Raw genomic sequence first — 17,898 nt, 5'->3', positions numbered from 1 at the left:
TGAGGTGGTCTGGATTTAAATAGTTTGCAGTAGACCCACTTCAACTAAGCTTTGCTTGATTTCTTGATAAATTTTGGATGGAGTTTTAAATGATAAAAATGAAGGTAAGAGTTTATCTTCCATTTGTATTCCCAGTAAAAATGACTGATTTGGGTCCTGTGATATCCATGGTACCCTGGCCCCCTCCATCCCTCCAAGAGCAAAACTGCCCTGGTATCCACTGGGGCAGAGCTGACTGGACACGTCCTGCTCCAGCCCTGACTGACCTTGTGATCCTTTTGAAACAGTCGGGTGTCTATGTAATTAAATAAAAATACAGATAACCCAACCTTGAAGACTCTTGTAAAGAAAATATTTTGTTCTAAAATTTCATGCTACTCCTGCTCAATTTATGGCTACTTCGAGGACCAAAATAAGGTGCCCAATGTATTGGCGCCTATCTTCATTAACTGTTTGATAGAAATGTATCATGGACTCTGCTGCTGCTGCTGCTGCTAAGTCGCTTCAGTCGTGTCCGACTCTGTGCGACCCCATAGACAGCAGCCCACAAGGCTCCCCCGTCCCTGGGATTCTCTAGGCAAGAACACTGGAGTGGGTTGCCATTTCCTTCTCCAGTGCATGAAGGTGAAAGGTGAAAGTGAAGTCACTCAGTCGTGTCCGACCCTCAGCGACCCCATGGACTGCAGCCTTCCAGGCTCCTCCGTCCATGAGATTTTCGAGGCAAGAGTACTGGAGTGGGGTGCCATTGCCTTCTCCTCATGGACTCTAAAAATGGTTAAAATATAAAACTTCTTACCTTTGGGGTTAGAGGTGCAGTGAAGAGTGAGTGTTTCAAACTTAGTTCACCTGCTTAAAATTCTAATCTCTCTAACAGTCTTAACTAGGTTGTCAGAATTTGCCTCAATTAGTTTTCCAAGTAATTAAAAAAAAAGAAAGGAAATAAACTAATATCAAAGACACTACCTGTTGTTTATTTTATTTTATTTTTAAACTTTACAATATTGTATTAGTTCTGCCAAACATTGAAATGAATCCGCCACAGGTATACCCGTGCTCCCCATCCTGAACCCTCCTCCCTCCTCCCTCCCACTACCTGTTGTTTAGAACAAAGTGAGAGGAGTTGAAATTAGACTTATCTCACTGCTCATAGTTTAAGTGTCTAATAATGGGCCCAACAACATCTAGAAAATCTTGCTTTTGTTTTAGATGATCAAAGATTTCTAGAAATTTAAATTTTTAGCATCTTGCACATTTTTAATAATAAATATTGTGTTTTCCCAATGTGCTATCACTACCTTTTCACCATGCTTCTTTGGGTTATATGATGGTAAAGTAAAGGGCGTCACCTACCTGGCTCAGATTCATATGCAGAAGAAATGGCCTAACTTGGGCATGAGTATAAACCTTTACTCTTCTGCGAAGATCCTAATACTGAAGCATTTTGGCAAATGCATAGTTTTGACCAAGTGGAGAGAAGGCACCCCGAATGCACTGACATTCTGTGGTGACTTGTAGCAGTGGTTCAGAAGAGATACAGAACGGCTGTGCCCTGTGCGAGATGCCAGCCACAGTGGTTGCTATTCACAGCTCCGTTCTGGGCAAAATCCAAAGTGATAAAATTGAAAACAGGGAGCACTAAAGTTCCAAAGAGGAGTTTAAGGTGTACCACCACAGACTTTAGGCTCGGGCGAGAAGTTCTCTTTCTCCACTGGTTTGACTCACCTTAAGAAAGTGAGTTCATATTATCATTTATTCATTCTTCCTTTGTCCATTTCCCTCTAGTATTTTAGAGCTTAACTGTACAAAATTCTCTCCCAAAACAATGGATATGTGTAGCCAGGGCAGTTGAAGAGATCAACACCTCCTAAAAATGATATTCAAAAGTAGCTGTGAGGTTTTGTCTTTGGAGGTTTGTAAACATAGTCTTATGCTTTTAATTCTTGACTTTGTCATTCATGTTTCTAAAGAGGTTATGAGTTCAAACTGCAGTGTGAGAGTAAAAGGTTTAATACAAGGAGAGCTTTCCAGATGGGCAAGGTTTGCAATCACTCAGCTGGGGATCCTTTTTGTTTTACTTGGGTTTCCCTTGTGGTTCAGCTGGTAAAGAATCCGCCTGCGATGCGGGAGACCTGGCTTTGATCCCTGGGTTGAGATCCCCTGGAGAAGGGAAAGGCTACCCACTCCAGTATTCTGGCCTGGAGAATTCCATGGACTGTATAGTCCAGTTCAGTTCAGTTGCTCAGTGGTGTTCAACTCTTTGGGACCCCATGGAGAGTCCTTGGGGTCGCAAAGAGTCAGACATGACCGAGCGACTTTCACTTTTCACTTCACTTTGTCCTGCTTGACTTTCTTTCTCTCTTCTCTCTGGAATATGGACCAGCCGAACTCAGGCTATGCTCAAAAATAACGGAATCCACAGAAGTCCTAGTAGGATGTCCCCAGGTCATCTAAATCAGGTTCCAGGGCAGACTCAATTTGGAGCCTTCCAGCCCCCTGAGCCCAGGAAGGTCTTGGTGAAGCACGTTCTCCGAGAGCTGGCCTTAATCTTGACCTGAGGCCTGACTTAGGCCGTGGGTCCTTGTGGGCATCCCTTAATAAATGTGTTACTTCTGGTGGAGTGTCAGTGACTGTGCAGAAGTGAGGGGACCGCTTCTCGGGCTCCTTCTCTGTTCAGTTGATGCACAGTTTTCCGAGGTGAAAATGCTGTTCACAGCATAGGTGACAGACGAGCGGCACCGTGTTGCGGCGGGAGCACCTTGGACAGATGCTGCTCAGGTTGGGCGCGGGCCTCATGCATGGACAAGCTGTGCCGGTGAGAAGGTGTGGCTTTGGGGGTGGACACATTATGAAAGGCCCCGAGGGACCCGTATATGTACGCACTTAGGTAACTTAACGGAAAGCTGCATTTCTGATGTGTTTTGGGGGGTTCTCTGGGGGTCTCTTGGAGAAGGAAATGGTAGCCCACTCCGGTATTGGTGCCTAGAGAATCCTGTGGATGGAGGAGCCTGGTGGGCTGCTGTCCATAGGATCGCACAGAGTCGGAGACAACTGAAGCAACTTAGCATGCATGCATGCATTGGAGAAGGAAATGGCAGCCCACTCCCGTATTCTTGCCTGGAGAATCCCAGGGATTGGGGAGCCTGGTGGGCTGCTGTCTATGGGGTCGCACAGAGTCGGATACTACTGACGTGACCTAGCAGCAGCAGCAGCTTGGGGTCTCTGAACTGGCATGGGTCCTGCTGGTGCTGACGAAGCCTTTGTTGTTTGGAAGGAAGGAAGGTGTGGGGAGTAGGGCTGTGATCTGTTCACCGAGGTGGATCCCTGCCGTCTGCAGGGCGTGGGGACTGCTCTGGCTAGCCCAGTCTCCCGTGGTGGGTGGAATTTTGCTTTATCTTAAAGTAAATGGGCCCAGTGTTTTTGCTCGTATTGGGTCAGTCAGTGAATATTTGTAACTATTTGAGTTGGGACAAGCTCTGAAGAATTTTTTTGGGGTGGCCCCACAACATTGTGTACTTAAGAAATCATTGTTGCTTTATGCCTTAGCCAGAATGATGGCCTGAAAGCTGGTTTCAAGGTTCTGTATAGCTCCATTGCAAATAATGTGTGATTCAGAGTGGCATATTTTATTGCAACTTGCTGTTCATTTTGCAGTCTAAATTTATCATATTTGAGTTCCAAAATAGAAAAAAAAATCCATATAAACCTAGATTTTGTACTTTGTAATTCTGTTTACTATGCGTACCAGCTCTTCGTAAGTAGATTATGCATTCAGTGGATTCATCTTTTCTAGCATTTTGTAGACAGTGAACATATTAACATATTTAGGGTAAAAGGCAATTGAAGACAGTACATCCTATCGATGGGATATTATCCTGCAGATTCTAATCTGTCTCAAGTTTCAACATACCGCCTTTACATTCGTAAAGCTTTTTGTTGGTTCTTGTAAGCAGTTTAGGTGTACACCTTGGATAAACATTTACTTAACATGAACAGGTTTAATGGGCTCATCACTAACTTAGACGAAATACTTTGAGATTCACTTAGTTCTCTTTAGAAGAATTTAAGATGGATCAAACTCATGCTGTATGATGTTTCACTGTATGCCCGATTTAAATTCCTCGCCAGAAGAAAGTAAATCCTAACGTATTCTTTGTTTTTTGGTGTTGATTTTGTTTTGGCTCATTCTGGTAGCCAAATATGTAAGGTAGTTAATTGCATTTGTAAAGCAGCGTGTTTATAAAGCCATTGCAGATTCGAAAAATGGTATGGCCTATAAAATAGACAAAGACTTTCATTAGGCAAATGGAAAAACCGCTTCAACAAATGAGTTTCCTCTTAATATTCTGTTCTGGTAGGGCCTTATGTGTTTGAAGCAGTCATTAGGCAAGAGCAGCAAAAAAAAAAAAAAAAAACCCTATTCTGGGCAGTTAACTAAAAAGACCTTTCAGAAAGGAAGGGGTCCCTTCAGGTCAGCCGACAGGCAAAGTGGGGAGTAGTGGTTCCCCGCCATGGACTTGGCAGTGCCCTCCAGCCCCTGTGCCTCCCTGGGGAAGCAGTGAGTGGGTTAAAGGGCCGGGGCTGCCTGCTTGCTGCACTGGAACTAAATTAATCCCAGGAGAAACCAGCTCTACTTTGAAATCCTTAGTAGCCGACACATCCTCTCCCCCCCCCCCCACCCCCCTTTTTGAGGTATTTAAGAGAGTTTTAGCTAAATGAAATTTAGTCTCTGTATATCCACCCCCGGGACCTTGTTAGCCAGGGTTGATGACATTCACCTGAGAGTTGGCCTTGTTGGCTCCCATGGCAACCTCTGGCCCAAGCGTGTGACTGTGGAGGTGGTTTCTGTTTCCCAGGCTTTGCTTAAGCAGGGCTCCACGTCAGCCGCTCTTGTGGAGACTGTGCCTGGACCAGGGGGTGCAGGTGCATACCTTGGCATCTGGAACAGAGGGAGGTGCCTGCCTCTGAGGCTCCGAGCTCACCCGGGATGTTGGGGCTTTGCCTCTTGGAGTTCGTAGTTTCTGCTTGTGTGTAGAACACAGGACATGGCATGGCATTGGGTCTTCACATCCTGAAAATCAAGGGCTGTGCCCTTTCTTCCATGAAATACAGCTTTCTGACACACAGTTTCCCTCTGGGGCACAGCACGGGGAAACACGGTTCTTCTTTTCAATTACGACCTTCGGAGGAGCCAAAGCTTGGCATAGTTTTAATATCATCAAGTAAAATTTCTGTTCCATCCTGAAGATTTTTCCTTCAGTCCTCAGTATCTGACATTAGTGGCTGAAGCTTTGCCCTGAAACACTGAGGCTTCTGGTGAATACGAGCTTATTAAGGATCAGGCCAGTTGTGGAGCATCGCCTGGTTCTCTGTTGCAAGGCTTCCTCTTGGCTAGTGTGGGAAGAGACGAGGAAGCAAGTTCCCCTCTCCTGTTTGCCATCCCGAATACAAGCTGTTCATCGGCCAGCGGCGTGCACACCTCTCTCCTTGAACAACCTCGTGGACGACAGGTTCTGACTGGGATCACCCCAAAGCTGACCGAGCACACTAGTTAAACGATCCAGATCTCTACCTTTAAAGTCCTCTTAAGGGGCGAGAACAATTTATCTGTCAAAGAAGGGTCGCAGCTCGGTTGCAAGGACATGGAAACAGCCTCAGGAAGGCTGGCTGCCTTGTTGAACAGGAAGTCTGTGATGAATGGTTTTTAATCAAGTTGTAACCATTCATGATGGCCAAAAAATTCCTGTTTACACATCCCTTTACTTCCTATCACAAAATAGCCAACCTTCATTTCCCCACTTTGTGCCAGGTGATTCTTTGAGTGCTCTCTGTGGAGAGGATGCAGTTCCATCCCCAGCGATCCTGTGTCACAGCGCTGCTGTGTCACGGGTGTCAGGACGTGGGGAGACCTGGAGCCCACGGTCCGACCTTGGACTCCGCCTCCCCACTGCCCCTCGAAAACCTGAAACTTGTGAGATGTTACATTTGCCTTTTTGGTCCTGTTTCACATGAGAGCATAGTCTGCCATATGCTTTTTTTTTTTTTAGTAGAAGCTGATGTAATGTCATATTTTCCTTCCTTTGAAATGATTTGAGTCAGAGATAAAGCTGCTTTTGGAGCTAAATGTGCACCTATAGCCATTGGAGAATGTGCAGCTGAGATTGGTTTGGTCTGGGGGAGGGCCATTGCATGCCCTTGACTCTGATTTTACAGTTCGTCTAGGGCTTCTGCACCATGTGGTTCCTGCCTTTTGTAAATGAGCTTTCCATCTGCATTTTAATCTTTCTGAACTCTATTTTCCCTAATACAAAATCAGGGTGTGAGGACAGGTGACCTTCCCAGGACTTTCCGGCTCACAAGTTTAATGAGGCTGTGAGGCCTCTGTCCAAAAAGGTTCCCGGGGAAGCATGAATCCTAGGACAGACTGGGGGCCACTGATTGCAGGCAAGAAGGACAGGTTTCGGGGAGGTGAAACCAGCTTTCCAGAAGAAGAGCTGGGTGCCGGAGCCTAACATGAACACGTGTAGTAGATCAAGCCCTCCACAGCAGATCTACCATTACAGCACTTTCCAAAATTGAACGTACATGCTTCGATTGGTAACATAAGTCTTTCACCATCACCTGTAAAAAAGGATGGGCAAAAAGGTCACATTTCCTTCTGTTTGCAAGCACCATGCATTGCTTTACAGAGTTGTTGTTTTATTCACATCTCTGACGGGAGCTCTGCTGAACAGAGATTACTCCCACTTTCTCCTTGGTTTGTTTTCGCTCTTGGAAGTGCAGGAAGGGATGTGTAAAAAGCGAGGAAACAGGAGGAGGAGCCACGTCCACGCCGGAGCCTGTGAAGCCATCGCACAACGGACAGAGTTCACAGGAATTCGATAAAACGCTCTGGGAAAGATCTAGTTTGTCTCGCATTTTTGAAAGAATTTCTAGAATTTCTGGAACAACAAGTCCATTTAGTCATGTGTCCCAGCGTCTGGGTTTGAAGTTCTCTTTGTCTGGCTGGCCGGCTGTTGCTCACACCCACCCTCCCGCGGGGCAATGGGCGGTTCTGGGCTGCGGGGCCTCTGAGGGCCTTTCCATTCTCCTTGTGGGTTCCCACAGCCTCTTTGCACACGCTTTCCCCGAGGCAACACTCACGTCTGAAATTCACACTTAAGCTGCTCTGGTTTCCTGCCACGAAGAGTAACCAGTTAGGATTAAAAACAAATCATATTTTGTAAATTTATTACCCGTTGAGGCAGAAAACGAGCTTTCTAAACTAGTATTTGTAAACAGAATTATTTCCGCTCCCTCAAGGATGCACACAGGTAACCTCAGTCTTAAGTAAATATGTTCCTGTGATTCTTCTTAATGATGGTGAAGCCAAAACAGGGTTTTTCCAGCTGGCAGTGGTGTTGCACGCAGAGACATTTTGCAGGAGGTTCCTTTTTTGAGCCTCAGTGCTCCCATTTTCAAAATGGGGCCAATGATAATCTGCCTTACAGGACTCTTCCAAGGCTAGAATGAGACATGATGTATTGAAAGCAGTTTGTAAGTGCTGAAGTAAAATCCAGGTGTAAAATATGAAGGCCCAGGGGGTCCTGAGCAGGATGTATTCAGCTTTAAGTTGCTGGGTTTGTTTTTGGTTGAACACAAAGACCAGAGTAGTCTTAGAATGCCCAGCAGAAATTGGGGTGAAGAGTGGTGGCTGAGAGGGGATGGTCTCATTCTCATTATAAAGGAATAATTTAACTATTATAATAATCTAGTTATAAAGGAATAATGAGAATGAGACCGATGTTTGTAATATGCATGAGTTGCTGAAACACAGCCATTATCCTAATCAAAACAGCGGCTGATATTGGTTGAGCTAAGGGCATCTGTTATCTCATTTAATCTTGAAAACAGCCTGTAAATGTAAGATCTGTTCATCTATCCAATAGATGCTTTGGTGGTAGAGCTGTGAAGGTACGGTGCCCAAGAAGACAGCCCAGGTCTCCAAGCTCCTGGAACTCACAGGGTTGTAGGAAGCCAGGCAGAGCAGAGTTGTGCTTGTGGTGAGCAAACCAGGCCCTGTGTTAGCTGCAGAATGGGATGGGTTCTCGGGAAATGCTTTCAGAAGACAGAGACAGTTGGGCTGAGACAGAAGTGGCGGGGTGGGGTGGGAGTGCTGACCTTTGGCAGGAAAACATCAAGGCTCCTGGACAGTCTTTTGTACATTTCCTGTCCTGAGTGGCCATTTAGGTGGACTGGTTCCTTCCCCAGGTAGATCATAGAACACTCAGAAGGCAGACTCTGTGAGTAGCTCCTTCTGACGTCCCTCACTGTGCCCAGCATAAATCAGCCACAGTGTTAATGAAAGTTACTTGGCATGAAGCGGTGCATGAATGGACAGAGAAAAGAGGTGGATGGCATGACACCTTCCCTGTGATATTTTTGGGACGTTGGTCAACAGCCGTTCATTGCGTGTGTCTTGTATGTAAGGCGTCTTCTATGAGCTTTGAGATAAGATTAAAAAAAAAAACAAAAAACCCTTACTCTTCAAGAGGTATGGAATCTGGTCTGCAGAGGGCACGGAATGAACCCGTGAGCTAGAAACAGCCACGAGAGCAGGTTGAGCAAGCCGGGGCACCCTGGCTGGGGTGCAGCGGGTCCAGGGTGCCGCTGCCCCCATAGACTTGCCTCGGCGCTCAGGGTGGCCAGGCACACGGATGGTGAGGGAGGGTCGGAGGGCAGGCAGCCGAGGGGCACATGCGGCGGAGACGACAGCTAGTGGGGGGGAGTTGCTGAGGGCTCCTCCTCTCTGGTGGTCTCGGGCGAACATTCGGGATCTGGGTGAGCGTTTTGCAGTGTGCGAGTGCTTCTGTCTTCACACCCTGCCTTTCTCCTGATGTGATACTTGTTCCCAGTTGAAGCTCAGAGCCCTGTTGGCTGTGTGTGGCGCTCTGCCCAGGTCACAGGAACCACGCTTGCCCCACCTCGGCCGTGTCCACCGCATCCGGCTGAGATTTGCAGACGTCACATCATGAATTGATGTTGTTCAGTCGCTCAGTCGTGTCCGACTCTTTGCAACCCCATGGACCGCGGCACGCCAGCCCGCTCTGTCCTTCACTATCTCCTGGAGCGTGCTCACACTCATGTCCATTGAGTCGGTGATGCCATCCAATCATCTCTTCCTCTTTCGCCCTCTGTCTTCCTGACCTAGGGATCGAACCCTGGTCTCCTGCATTGCAGGCAGATTCTTTACTGTCTGAGCCACCAGGAAGCCCAACATCATGACTAGCGACATGTATTTTTTCAAACTTTACCTACTCAACATCGCCCACTCCAATTCCTCCTATTGGATTATCATAGCTTCTTTAGTGTCCTGCTGGCTGTGTGAAAAACAGGAATTTATGTAACCAGCCCTGCACAGCAAACCTTTTCCTGTTTGGGGAAAAAATTTTTTTAATTGTTGGTAAAGTTACGAGACAGCTCTGTTACTCAAAGAGTGACCTGAAGTGTCCTCTTAGGAAAATATGTAGCATAATGTCTTGGTAAGTAAGGGGTTGCTTACACCCCGTGTGCACCCCCGCGCGCCCCTCCCCATTTTTGGTACATCTGAGTAGTAAGCCAGTGTGTGTCTTGCCCAGTTAGTGAATACTTCCTGGCCTTTTTTTTTTTCCTTCCTGAACTTTTTAAAGATTCCATCTTTAATGGAAGTGTCCCCCAGTTGCAGTTACAAATGATCTGACCTAATTATATGTATCGTAGAGCTGTGTCCCCCACCACCAGCCCCTGCCCCCCAGGCTGTACAGACAGCCAGGAAGCCACTATCTAGGAAGATCTTCCCCCTTCATCATTAACCAAATGTGACAGGGACAGGAGTCAAGCTTCCTTTCCTCCAGAGATTCCATCGTAGCTTATCTGTGTTTCTATTGTGTTTAAAGAACAAGATAGTCATGATGGAATACTGTGCAAATGCCCAGACTTCCAGCCTGTACAGACTCAGTTCCAGGTCTGCCCCAGGAGCAGGCCTGTTTCTTTGAGGAGGAATGTAGAGGTTGGGGGGCCGTGTGTGTGTGTGTGTGTGTGTGTGTGTGTGTGTGTGTGTGTGTATAGAGGTTGGGGGCCAGCAGAGAAGCACTGTGTGTGTCTGTGTCTGTGTCAGTGAAACCTTCCCCGTAGGGTTTGGAGAATCTGACGGGGATGGAATAGGATATTCGGGAGATGCAGCTCCTGGCCTCTTTCAGGGGCTCCAGTCTGGATTTGGGGTGAGGTCTATAGGCGGGAAGAAAGAGAACAGAGTCTTGGGAACAGAAGAAGCCCCGCCCCACCCCACCACCCACGTACATGCCTGCCCAGCATCCAGCCTGGAAGCCCCCTTCCAGGGCCGTGACCGACCCTGCTCGCCTGGGCCTGGCCGAAGGGCTGTCCCAGGGCTGCTGTGTTGCAATCCTCGCGTGGAATGTAGGACAGAGGGTCAGAGGGCATTTTGAAATGTAGATTTCTCAGCCTTGACTGTCTGGACCCATTCTGACTTCTGCGTCTCCTTTTAGAAAGGGAGATTTTTCTTTTCTTTTTCTTTCTCTTTGTTTGTATTTTATCTCCTTTAAGTGAGAGAGAGGGCGAGCTCGTGGTTTGCATGGAGCCCCGGCCGGCTCCACGTGCAGAGGCTCTGTTCTGCCACAGTAATTGGCACTCAAGCATCTGAGTCCCACGGCGATGAGGATGTGGGCGCTGTGGCTGCATCTCTGGGTGACCACAGATCCAGCCAGAGCCGCTTCGTGGTCGGGGAGAAGGGGCCGCAGGGGTCCCGGGGGCTCGCTCAGCGGAGCTGGGCATCCATTTGGCAGAGGAAGCCAGAGAGGTGTGGGGGGCCACGCGCTCAGTCCTGCTCCGGGAGTCCAGGACGCCCGGAACTTGCTCCGGGCCCTGATGACAGAGAGCGCTGAGTGCACAGAGAGAGAGGCTGCTGCATGCCTGTCCTGTGCTGGGGCCGAGCCAGCCGGGCTGCGCCCTGCTTCCCAGGAGCCCCTCTTCCTTGTCCACAGCAGGCTGTCCTGGTGCCGGCAGTCTCACGCTTTACCCAGGACAGGACAGTGCGAACTCGGGCTTCCTCCCTTACAGCCCGGCCCCACCGCTTCCGCTGGGGCCTGCACTGTCTTTGGCTCCTGTCGCAGTGTGTTTGGAGTTGCGGGTTTGTGTTTGTAATACCACTAAGCTTCTACCCACACCCCAGTGACTAGGAGGAGGGGAAATGGGCTCAGAAAGGGTGGTGCCTTGTGCCCTCCTGCCAAGGTGGGATCTGATACCTTCTTCCCCACCAACCATTTACCATGGTGGACACTGGCTGAGCTCCTGACATAACCTTGTCTCGTTGGACCCGTGGAACCAGCCGCAAAGGGGGCTATAAAGCACGTGGGGGCCAGGCAGCTTCCCAAGGTTTGTAGCCAGTGAGTAGCAGAGCTACCCAGGGGCTCAAAGTTGGTTTTTCTGTCCTGACCATCCTGGGGGGTGTATATGTCACGACTTAGTCATGTAGCCATACTCAGCGGATCAGAGCCACCCGCTCTCTGCCCTTTGCACCACTCCTTCCCTCGCAGGGCAGCCTTTTGGCTCGAATAGAAGCTGGGAAGAGAGGGTCGTGAACAGCACTTGAATTTAAGTCTTTTTTTCCTTGCTATTTCAAGTTTCTAAAATTAAAACCACAAGCACCACCTCGTTTTCCTTCTATTCACCTATATCTGCCTAATGGACTTTAAGAACATAAATGAACCTAGGTCTTAGCTAGTTTTCAGGCTTTTGAGTCTTGACTGAGGATATAATCTGCTTGCTTTCTCTCTTGTTGGTGATCACGTGGACCCCATAATACAAAACTTCTCACTTCTTGTTAAGTGGCGCATGTACCATCCGCAGAGAACTTGCAGTAGTTCTAGGGGATGAATGGACGGATAGGGGTTTTGTTAGCACTCTGTTAATGGAGTAGTATTTGCATCGCAAATCTAAGTGGTTTAAAAACCAGGTCCTGTAATTTCCATGGAAAATAGAGCTATGTAAAAAAAAGTGTTTATAATAATGCCTGTTGAGTTTTTCCCCCTTGTTAAATTAAAACACAGACACTGTTTTTAAGATACAATACTGCTTTACTCTTGGGAGCTGTCTTGTAGTGATGGTGCAGATCTGTGCCATAAACTCTGAAAGCATGACTTGTCTTCCATGTGAGACGTGTCTGTGTGTAATAGTGGGTCTTCCAGCCAGAGCAGTATTTGTATTTCTGACATGGTGTTCTGCTTTACAGAATTCAATTCGTCATAATCTGTCCCTGCACAGCAAGTTCATCCGCGTGCAGAATGAAGGAACTGGAAAAAGCTCCTGGTGGATGCTCAATCCAGAGGGAGGCAAGAGTGGGAAATCCCCCAGGAGAAGAGCCGCATCCATGGACAACAACAGTAAATTTGCTAAGAGCCGAGGCCGAGCTGCCAAGAAAAAAGCATCCCTGCAGTCGGGCCAGGAGGGTGCCGGGGACAGCCCTGGATCGCAGTTTTCCAAGTGGCCCGCAAGCCCCGGCTCTCACAGCAATGACGACTTCGACAACTGGAGTACCTTTCGCCCTCGAACCAGCTCGAACGCTAGTACCATCAGCGGGAGGCTCTCTCCCATCATGACGGAGCAGGACGACCTGGGAGACGGGGACGTGCACTCAATGGTGTACCCGCCGTCCGCCGCAAAGATGGCTTCTACTCTGCCCAGTCTGTCCGAGATCAGTAACCCTGAGAACATGGAGAACCTTTTGGATAATCTCAACCTTCTCTCGTCACCAACATCATTAACTGTGTCCACCCAGTCTTCACCGGGCACCATGATGCAGCAGACACCCTGCTACTCCTTTGCGCCGCCAAACACCAGTCTGAATTCACCCAGTCCCAACTACCAAAAATACACATACGGCCAGTCCAGCATGAGCCCCCTGCCCCAGATGCCCATGCAGACGCTGCAGGACAACAAATCGAGTTACGGAGGCATGAGCCAGTACTGTGCGCCGGGACTCCTGAAGGAGCTGCTGACGTCCGACTCTCCTCCGCACAACGACATCATGACGCCAGTCGATCCGGGGGTGGCTCAAGCCAACAGCCGAGTGCTCGGCCAGAACGTGTTGATGGGCCCCAACTCGGTCATGCCGGCCTACGGCGGCCAGGCCTCTCACAACAAAATGATGACCCCCAGCTCCCACACCCACCCCGGACACGCTCAGTCGACATCCGCAGTCAACGGGCGTGCCTTGCCCCACTCGGTAAACACCATGCCCCACACCTCGGGTATGAACCGCCTGGCCCCGGTGAAGACAGCTTTACAAGTGCCTCTGGCCCACCCCATGCAGATGAGCGCCCTGGGGGGCTACTCCCCTGTGAGCAGCTGCAACGGCTACGGCCGGATGGGCGTTCTCCACCAGGAGAAGCTCCCCAGTGACTTGGACGGCGTGTTTATCGAGCGCTTGGACTGTGACATGGAGTCCATCATTCGGAACGACCTCATGGACGGAGACACGTTGGATTTTAACTTTGACAACGTTTTGCCCAACCAAAGCTTCCCGCACAGTGTCAAGACGACAACACACAGCTGGGTGTCAGGCTGAGAGTGAGCAAGCGAGCAAGCAGGTAAGAGCACCCCGATAGCAAAAGACCTTCTGAAAACAGGACTCAAAAGAGAGGAGCCCGGTAACTTGCCTTGTATCTTCCAGGGTCGGGACTTTTTTATTTTTATGTCAGTCGGCTGCCCCCTTGTAGAGAGGCATCTTTTATCATTCATTCTTTGCCCTTTTTGCAGCTTATAAATTCTCCTCTGAGCTGAAACATAAGGAAACTTCCTCTAATGGCTTTAGAGTTTCTTTTGACAGAAGGCTGCATCTTCTTAGTAACTCTTCAATAAATGAATACATTTGATACAAATCAAATGCTGAAGGGCTTTTTAAAGTGGAATTTTCTCCCATTGAATGATTTCAGAGCTGTTTGAGAAAGCCCAACCCCCCCCCCCCCCCCAAGTATGTCTGTCATCCTAATATGTTAAGTTGAATTGATTTTCATTTGGTTGTTTTCAATGCTTGTATGTGTGTGTGTGTTTTTTCCTAGGCTACACTTAAAAGTACTTCAGATTGTCTGACAGCAGGAACTGAGAGAAGCAGTCCAAAGATGTCCTTCACCCTACCTTTTCGTTTTCTTGATTTAAAAAAAAAAAACACACACAAAACGCATTTCTTTTTTCCTTTCGTCAGACTTGGCAGCGAAGACACTTTTCCTGTACAGGATGTTTGCCCAGTGTTTGCAGGTTATGTGCTGCTGTAGATAAGGACTGTGCCATTGGAAATTTCATTACAATGAAGTGCCAAACTCACTACACCATATAATTGCAGAAAAGACTTTTGGATCCTGGTGTGCTTTCAACTTTTGTACATAAGCCGTAGCTACAGAATTGTATCTGTGTGCTTTTTTTTTTTTTTTAATATTCATTTTGGTCCAAGGAAAGTTTATACTCTTTTTGTAGTACTGTGATGGTCTCATGTCCTTGGTAAGTTAAACTTTGGTTTTGTACTACCTGTGTTCTGCTGAACTGATGAATCACAGAGAACCAAGCTCTCCGTCCTACAGCTCCACTGGACAGCTCTGCATCTGTTCACGGCACTGCATAATTCACAGGAGAACCAGTAGCCTGTTGTCCATCTGCTGAATTAACGGACTTATCAAAACTGTTTTGGGGGAAAAAAGAAGATTAAACTCCAGCCTTGTACAGGTCTTTTCTATTTTTTTTTCTTCTTCGTTTGTTTATTTTGTTATTTGCAAATTTGTACAAACACTTTAAATGGTTCTAATTTCCATATAAATGATTTTTGATGTTACTGTTGGGACTTGAGATCATTTTTGGAATAGATACTGAACTGTAATGTTTTCTTAAAACTCGAGTCTACCTTTGTTACATAGTCTGCTTGTAAATTTGTGGAATCCCAGACATTTGAAGCAGCATTCGTGATTTTCCTTTTGTATTTCTAACTGGACTAGTACTAATTTTATACATGCTTCACTGGTTTGTATACTTGGGGATGCTCCTTGGTGACGTTTTCTGACTAATCTTAAAATCCTTGTACTTAGTACTTGCACACCCAACATTTCTGGCCCTACCTTGGCACGAGAGTGATGTATAGTTACGGACATTTTGTGTTTCACGTTGAGAACTTGATTTGTTTTTGTGTATGTGTTTTACAGAAATCCCATCTGCTTCTGCTGTCCTTGTGAACTAGGCATCCCTGCCCGGCATTGAATCTTCTGATCAGTGCCTGTATGCGCTTTGTTTCAAGTACTCCTGGGGGGAGGCTGTGTAGTATTTGGAGATCAGAAGGGGAGACCCACCTCCAAAACAGTGCTCCTTTCTCAAGCTGGGGTTTTGATCAACTTAACCTTTTTGAGTTGAACTTCAGCAAAAGTTTTCCCTCGTAACACTGTGCTCTTCCTGGTCTAGGCGGAAGTTGGCTTTGTACTTCTGGAGAATTATGTCCATACTCACTCTTCACCCCCTTTACTTGGTGCACTGTGGAAAGTGAGGTTGAACGGGGGAATTTTTAAATGGGACTTGAGTGATTTTTAAAGTGCTTGGTGTTTATGATTGCAGATGGCTACCAAAGAGACTAGCACTTGCTTAAAAATTCGGGCACTAAATTTGAAAACTGACAAGCCAGCAGTAAGTTATACCTTTGAATCTATTTAGAAAGCCATTGCATTAAGAATTGGAGAGTTTCTTTCCCCTTTAGCGCAACCCAAACTATAATTCTGGTCATTATGTTGTAATATTTTCCAGTTACCTGTAACTGATTAGACCCAAGTTAACTGGCTTTGCATCCCATTTAGTCCATCAGTGTTTTCAAGTCGTGCGGAATGCCCAGAGTCAGCACAGTGAAAGGAACAGGTGCGCAAAAGTGTTCCTCTGGCCTTCTTGAGGAAGCTCTGACTTCTGTGGACCTAGCCCACATCACGCTGGCTTTGTCTTGCCCAAGAATTGCGTCTCTCCTGGCTTGGTTTTTTCTCCAAGTTTAACAAGAACACAAGTTTTCTGGATGGATTTCCTCCAGGAGGCAGGCTGTATTGTTTGCTTTACACAGTGACTTCTGCACTTTTGAAAATTCATTAAACAGCCACCCCTCTAGCCATCTTCATTGTTGGCCACTCCAAAATAAGTCTGGTTTCAGAAACCCTGGTTCCTCTGACCGGTGCCCCCTGCACCTGCGCTCGGACTCATTGGGGCCACAGTTCTCATGTTCCCCTCTGTGACCACAACTTCCCGCCCCCCAGGCCAGCACACATCGAGCCTCATCAGGCCCATCGTTCACTGATGAGGCAACTAGCTACAAAAAAAAAAATCACTGTTCAAATCTTACTACTTCATAGAGTGACTTTTAAAAAGATGTTGCTTCCTCTTGAGTCTGTGTAAATATCTTTTTTTTTTTCCCTTCAAATTTTGTGTGTGTGTGTGTGTTGAAATTCTAACAGGAATCCTGGGTAGCTCTCCAGGGTACAGTGAAGTTCAGTGAAAGGCACCTTGTCGGTTTTGAAAACAAACATTATGTGACCTCTGGTAATTCTTTTTCTGTACGAATACTGACTTTCTGGAGTAATGAGTATATCAGTTATTGTACATGATTGCTTTGTGAAATGTGCAAATGATATCACCTATGCAGCCTTGTTTGATTTATTTCCTCTGGTTTGTACTGTTATTAAAAGCATATTGTATTATAGAGCTATTCAGATATTTTAAATATAAAGTATTGTTTCCGTAATATAGACGTATGGAGTATATTTAGGTGATCGATGTGTTACTTGGAAAGGTCTGCTTTGAAAAACTGACAAAGTCTAAATTAAAATCCCAGTGAGCAGTAAATCAAGTCCCAAGAAGGAGGAGAAAGACACTTAAAATGGAAACAGTTCCCCCAAAGTATATGATTTGGACTTAATTCAGCTGCTGGATAAGTGTTACCAATCTCCCCACCCCTACCCCTCTCCCCAGCTGAATGATTACCGAGTAATCATTCAGTAAAAGACGCAGTGTGGTTTATGTAGACAGAACAGCCTAGCATTACTCTTGGCCTCCTCCCTGAGAGGGGTGACAGCCTGGCGGCCTGCCATGTTCATCCCATCCGGACGCAGACAGACCCCCCCACCCTTGGCCAGTCGAGTTTAGTACCCGTGCAGATCCTACGTTCCCGCTCCAATACAATGAAAAGTGCCTGATGATGCTGATGTACTTACAGACACAAGAACAATCTTTGCTATTATTGTATAAAGCCATAAATGTACATAAATCATGTTTAAATGGTTTGTTGTCGTTCTTTTTTAGTTGTGCAAAGTAAGCTCTTTATTAGGTTCTTTTTTATCCCCCCCCTTCTCGTTTAGCTATCACATGAGTTAAAACCTTGGCAGCCACAGTGCCATGCTTAATTCAAATCTGGTATTTCTTTGGTGAGGGGGGTTGATGTGGAAACACTCCCTCTGGAAGCAAACTGTAGTCCCCGAGGGTTGGAGAGCAAGTTGGGTCCGTGATAACAAACCACCCCGGAGTGCTTCATCTGTCCGTGCCTGACACAGCAGCAGCACAGAAATGACTAGGTTGCAGGAGAGCTTGTGCTGGAGTAGGCAGAGCTGAAGGTAAAAATACCTGAAGGTCACGGGGGGAGGGCCCTGGCTAGGAAGTCGCTGAGCGGGGATGGGTGGTGGTGGGAACAGTGGCTTCCCAGGGCCACATGAAGGGGGGCGGCGGGGGGCAGTTCTTCCATTCAGAGGCTGCAGATGGGAGGTTTCTATGTTTGCTTCTCTTTAGAAGATGCTCGAGGAATAAACTAGGATTGGATTGTGTGTGTGCGTGTGTCAGTTCAGTCATGTGACTCTTTGTGACCCT

General features: G+C 47.2%; 1 protein-coding gene across 1 annotated transcript in view; it reads left to right on the top strand.

Annotated features, from left to right (window-relative positions):
- The window catches only part of FOXO1 (forkhead box O1), an 89,929-nt gene extending 72,608 nt beyond the window's left edge, over positions 1-17,321 (top strand). The window contains exons 2-3 of the mRNA XM_006065775.4: positions 12,263-13,619; positions 14,091-17,321. Of these exons, the coding sequence (XP_006065837.2) occupies positions 12,263-13,597 (1,335 nt within the window). The 3' untranslated portion in view covers positions 13,598-13,619; positions 14,091-17,321. The remainder of the gene's footprint in view (positions 1-12,262; positions 13,620-14,090) is intronic.
- Positions 17,322-17,898: the final 577 nt, after the last annotated feature.

The sequence above is a fragment of the Bubalus bubalis genome, chromosome 13, assembly GCF_019923935.1.
Source record: "Bubalus bubalis isolate 160015118507 breed Murrah chromosome 13, NDDB_SH_1, whole genome shotgun sequence".
Taxonomy (NCBI): Eukaryota; Metazoa; Chordata; class Mammalia; order Artiodactyla; family Bovidae; genus Bubalus; species Bubalus bubalis.
Note: the sequence above shows the minus strand (reverse complement) of the source record. Positions and strands in the feature narration are given on the sequence as shown.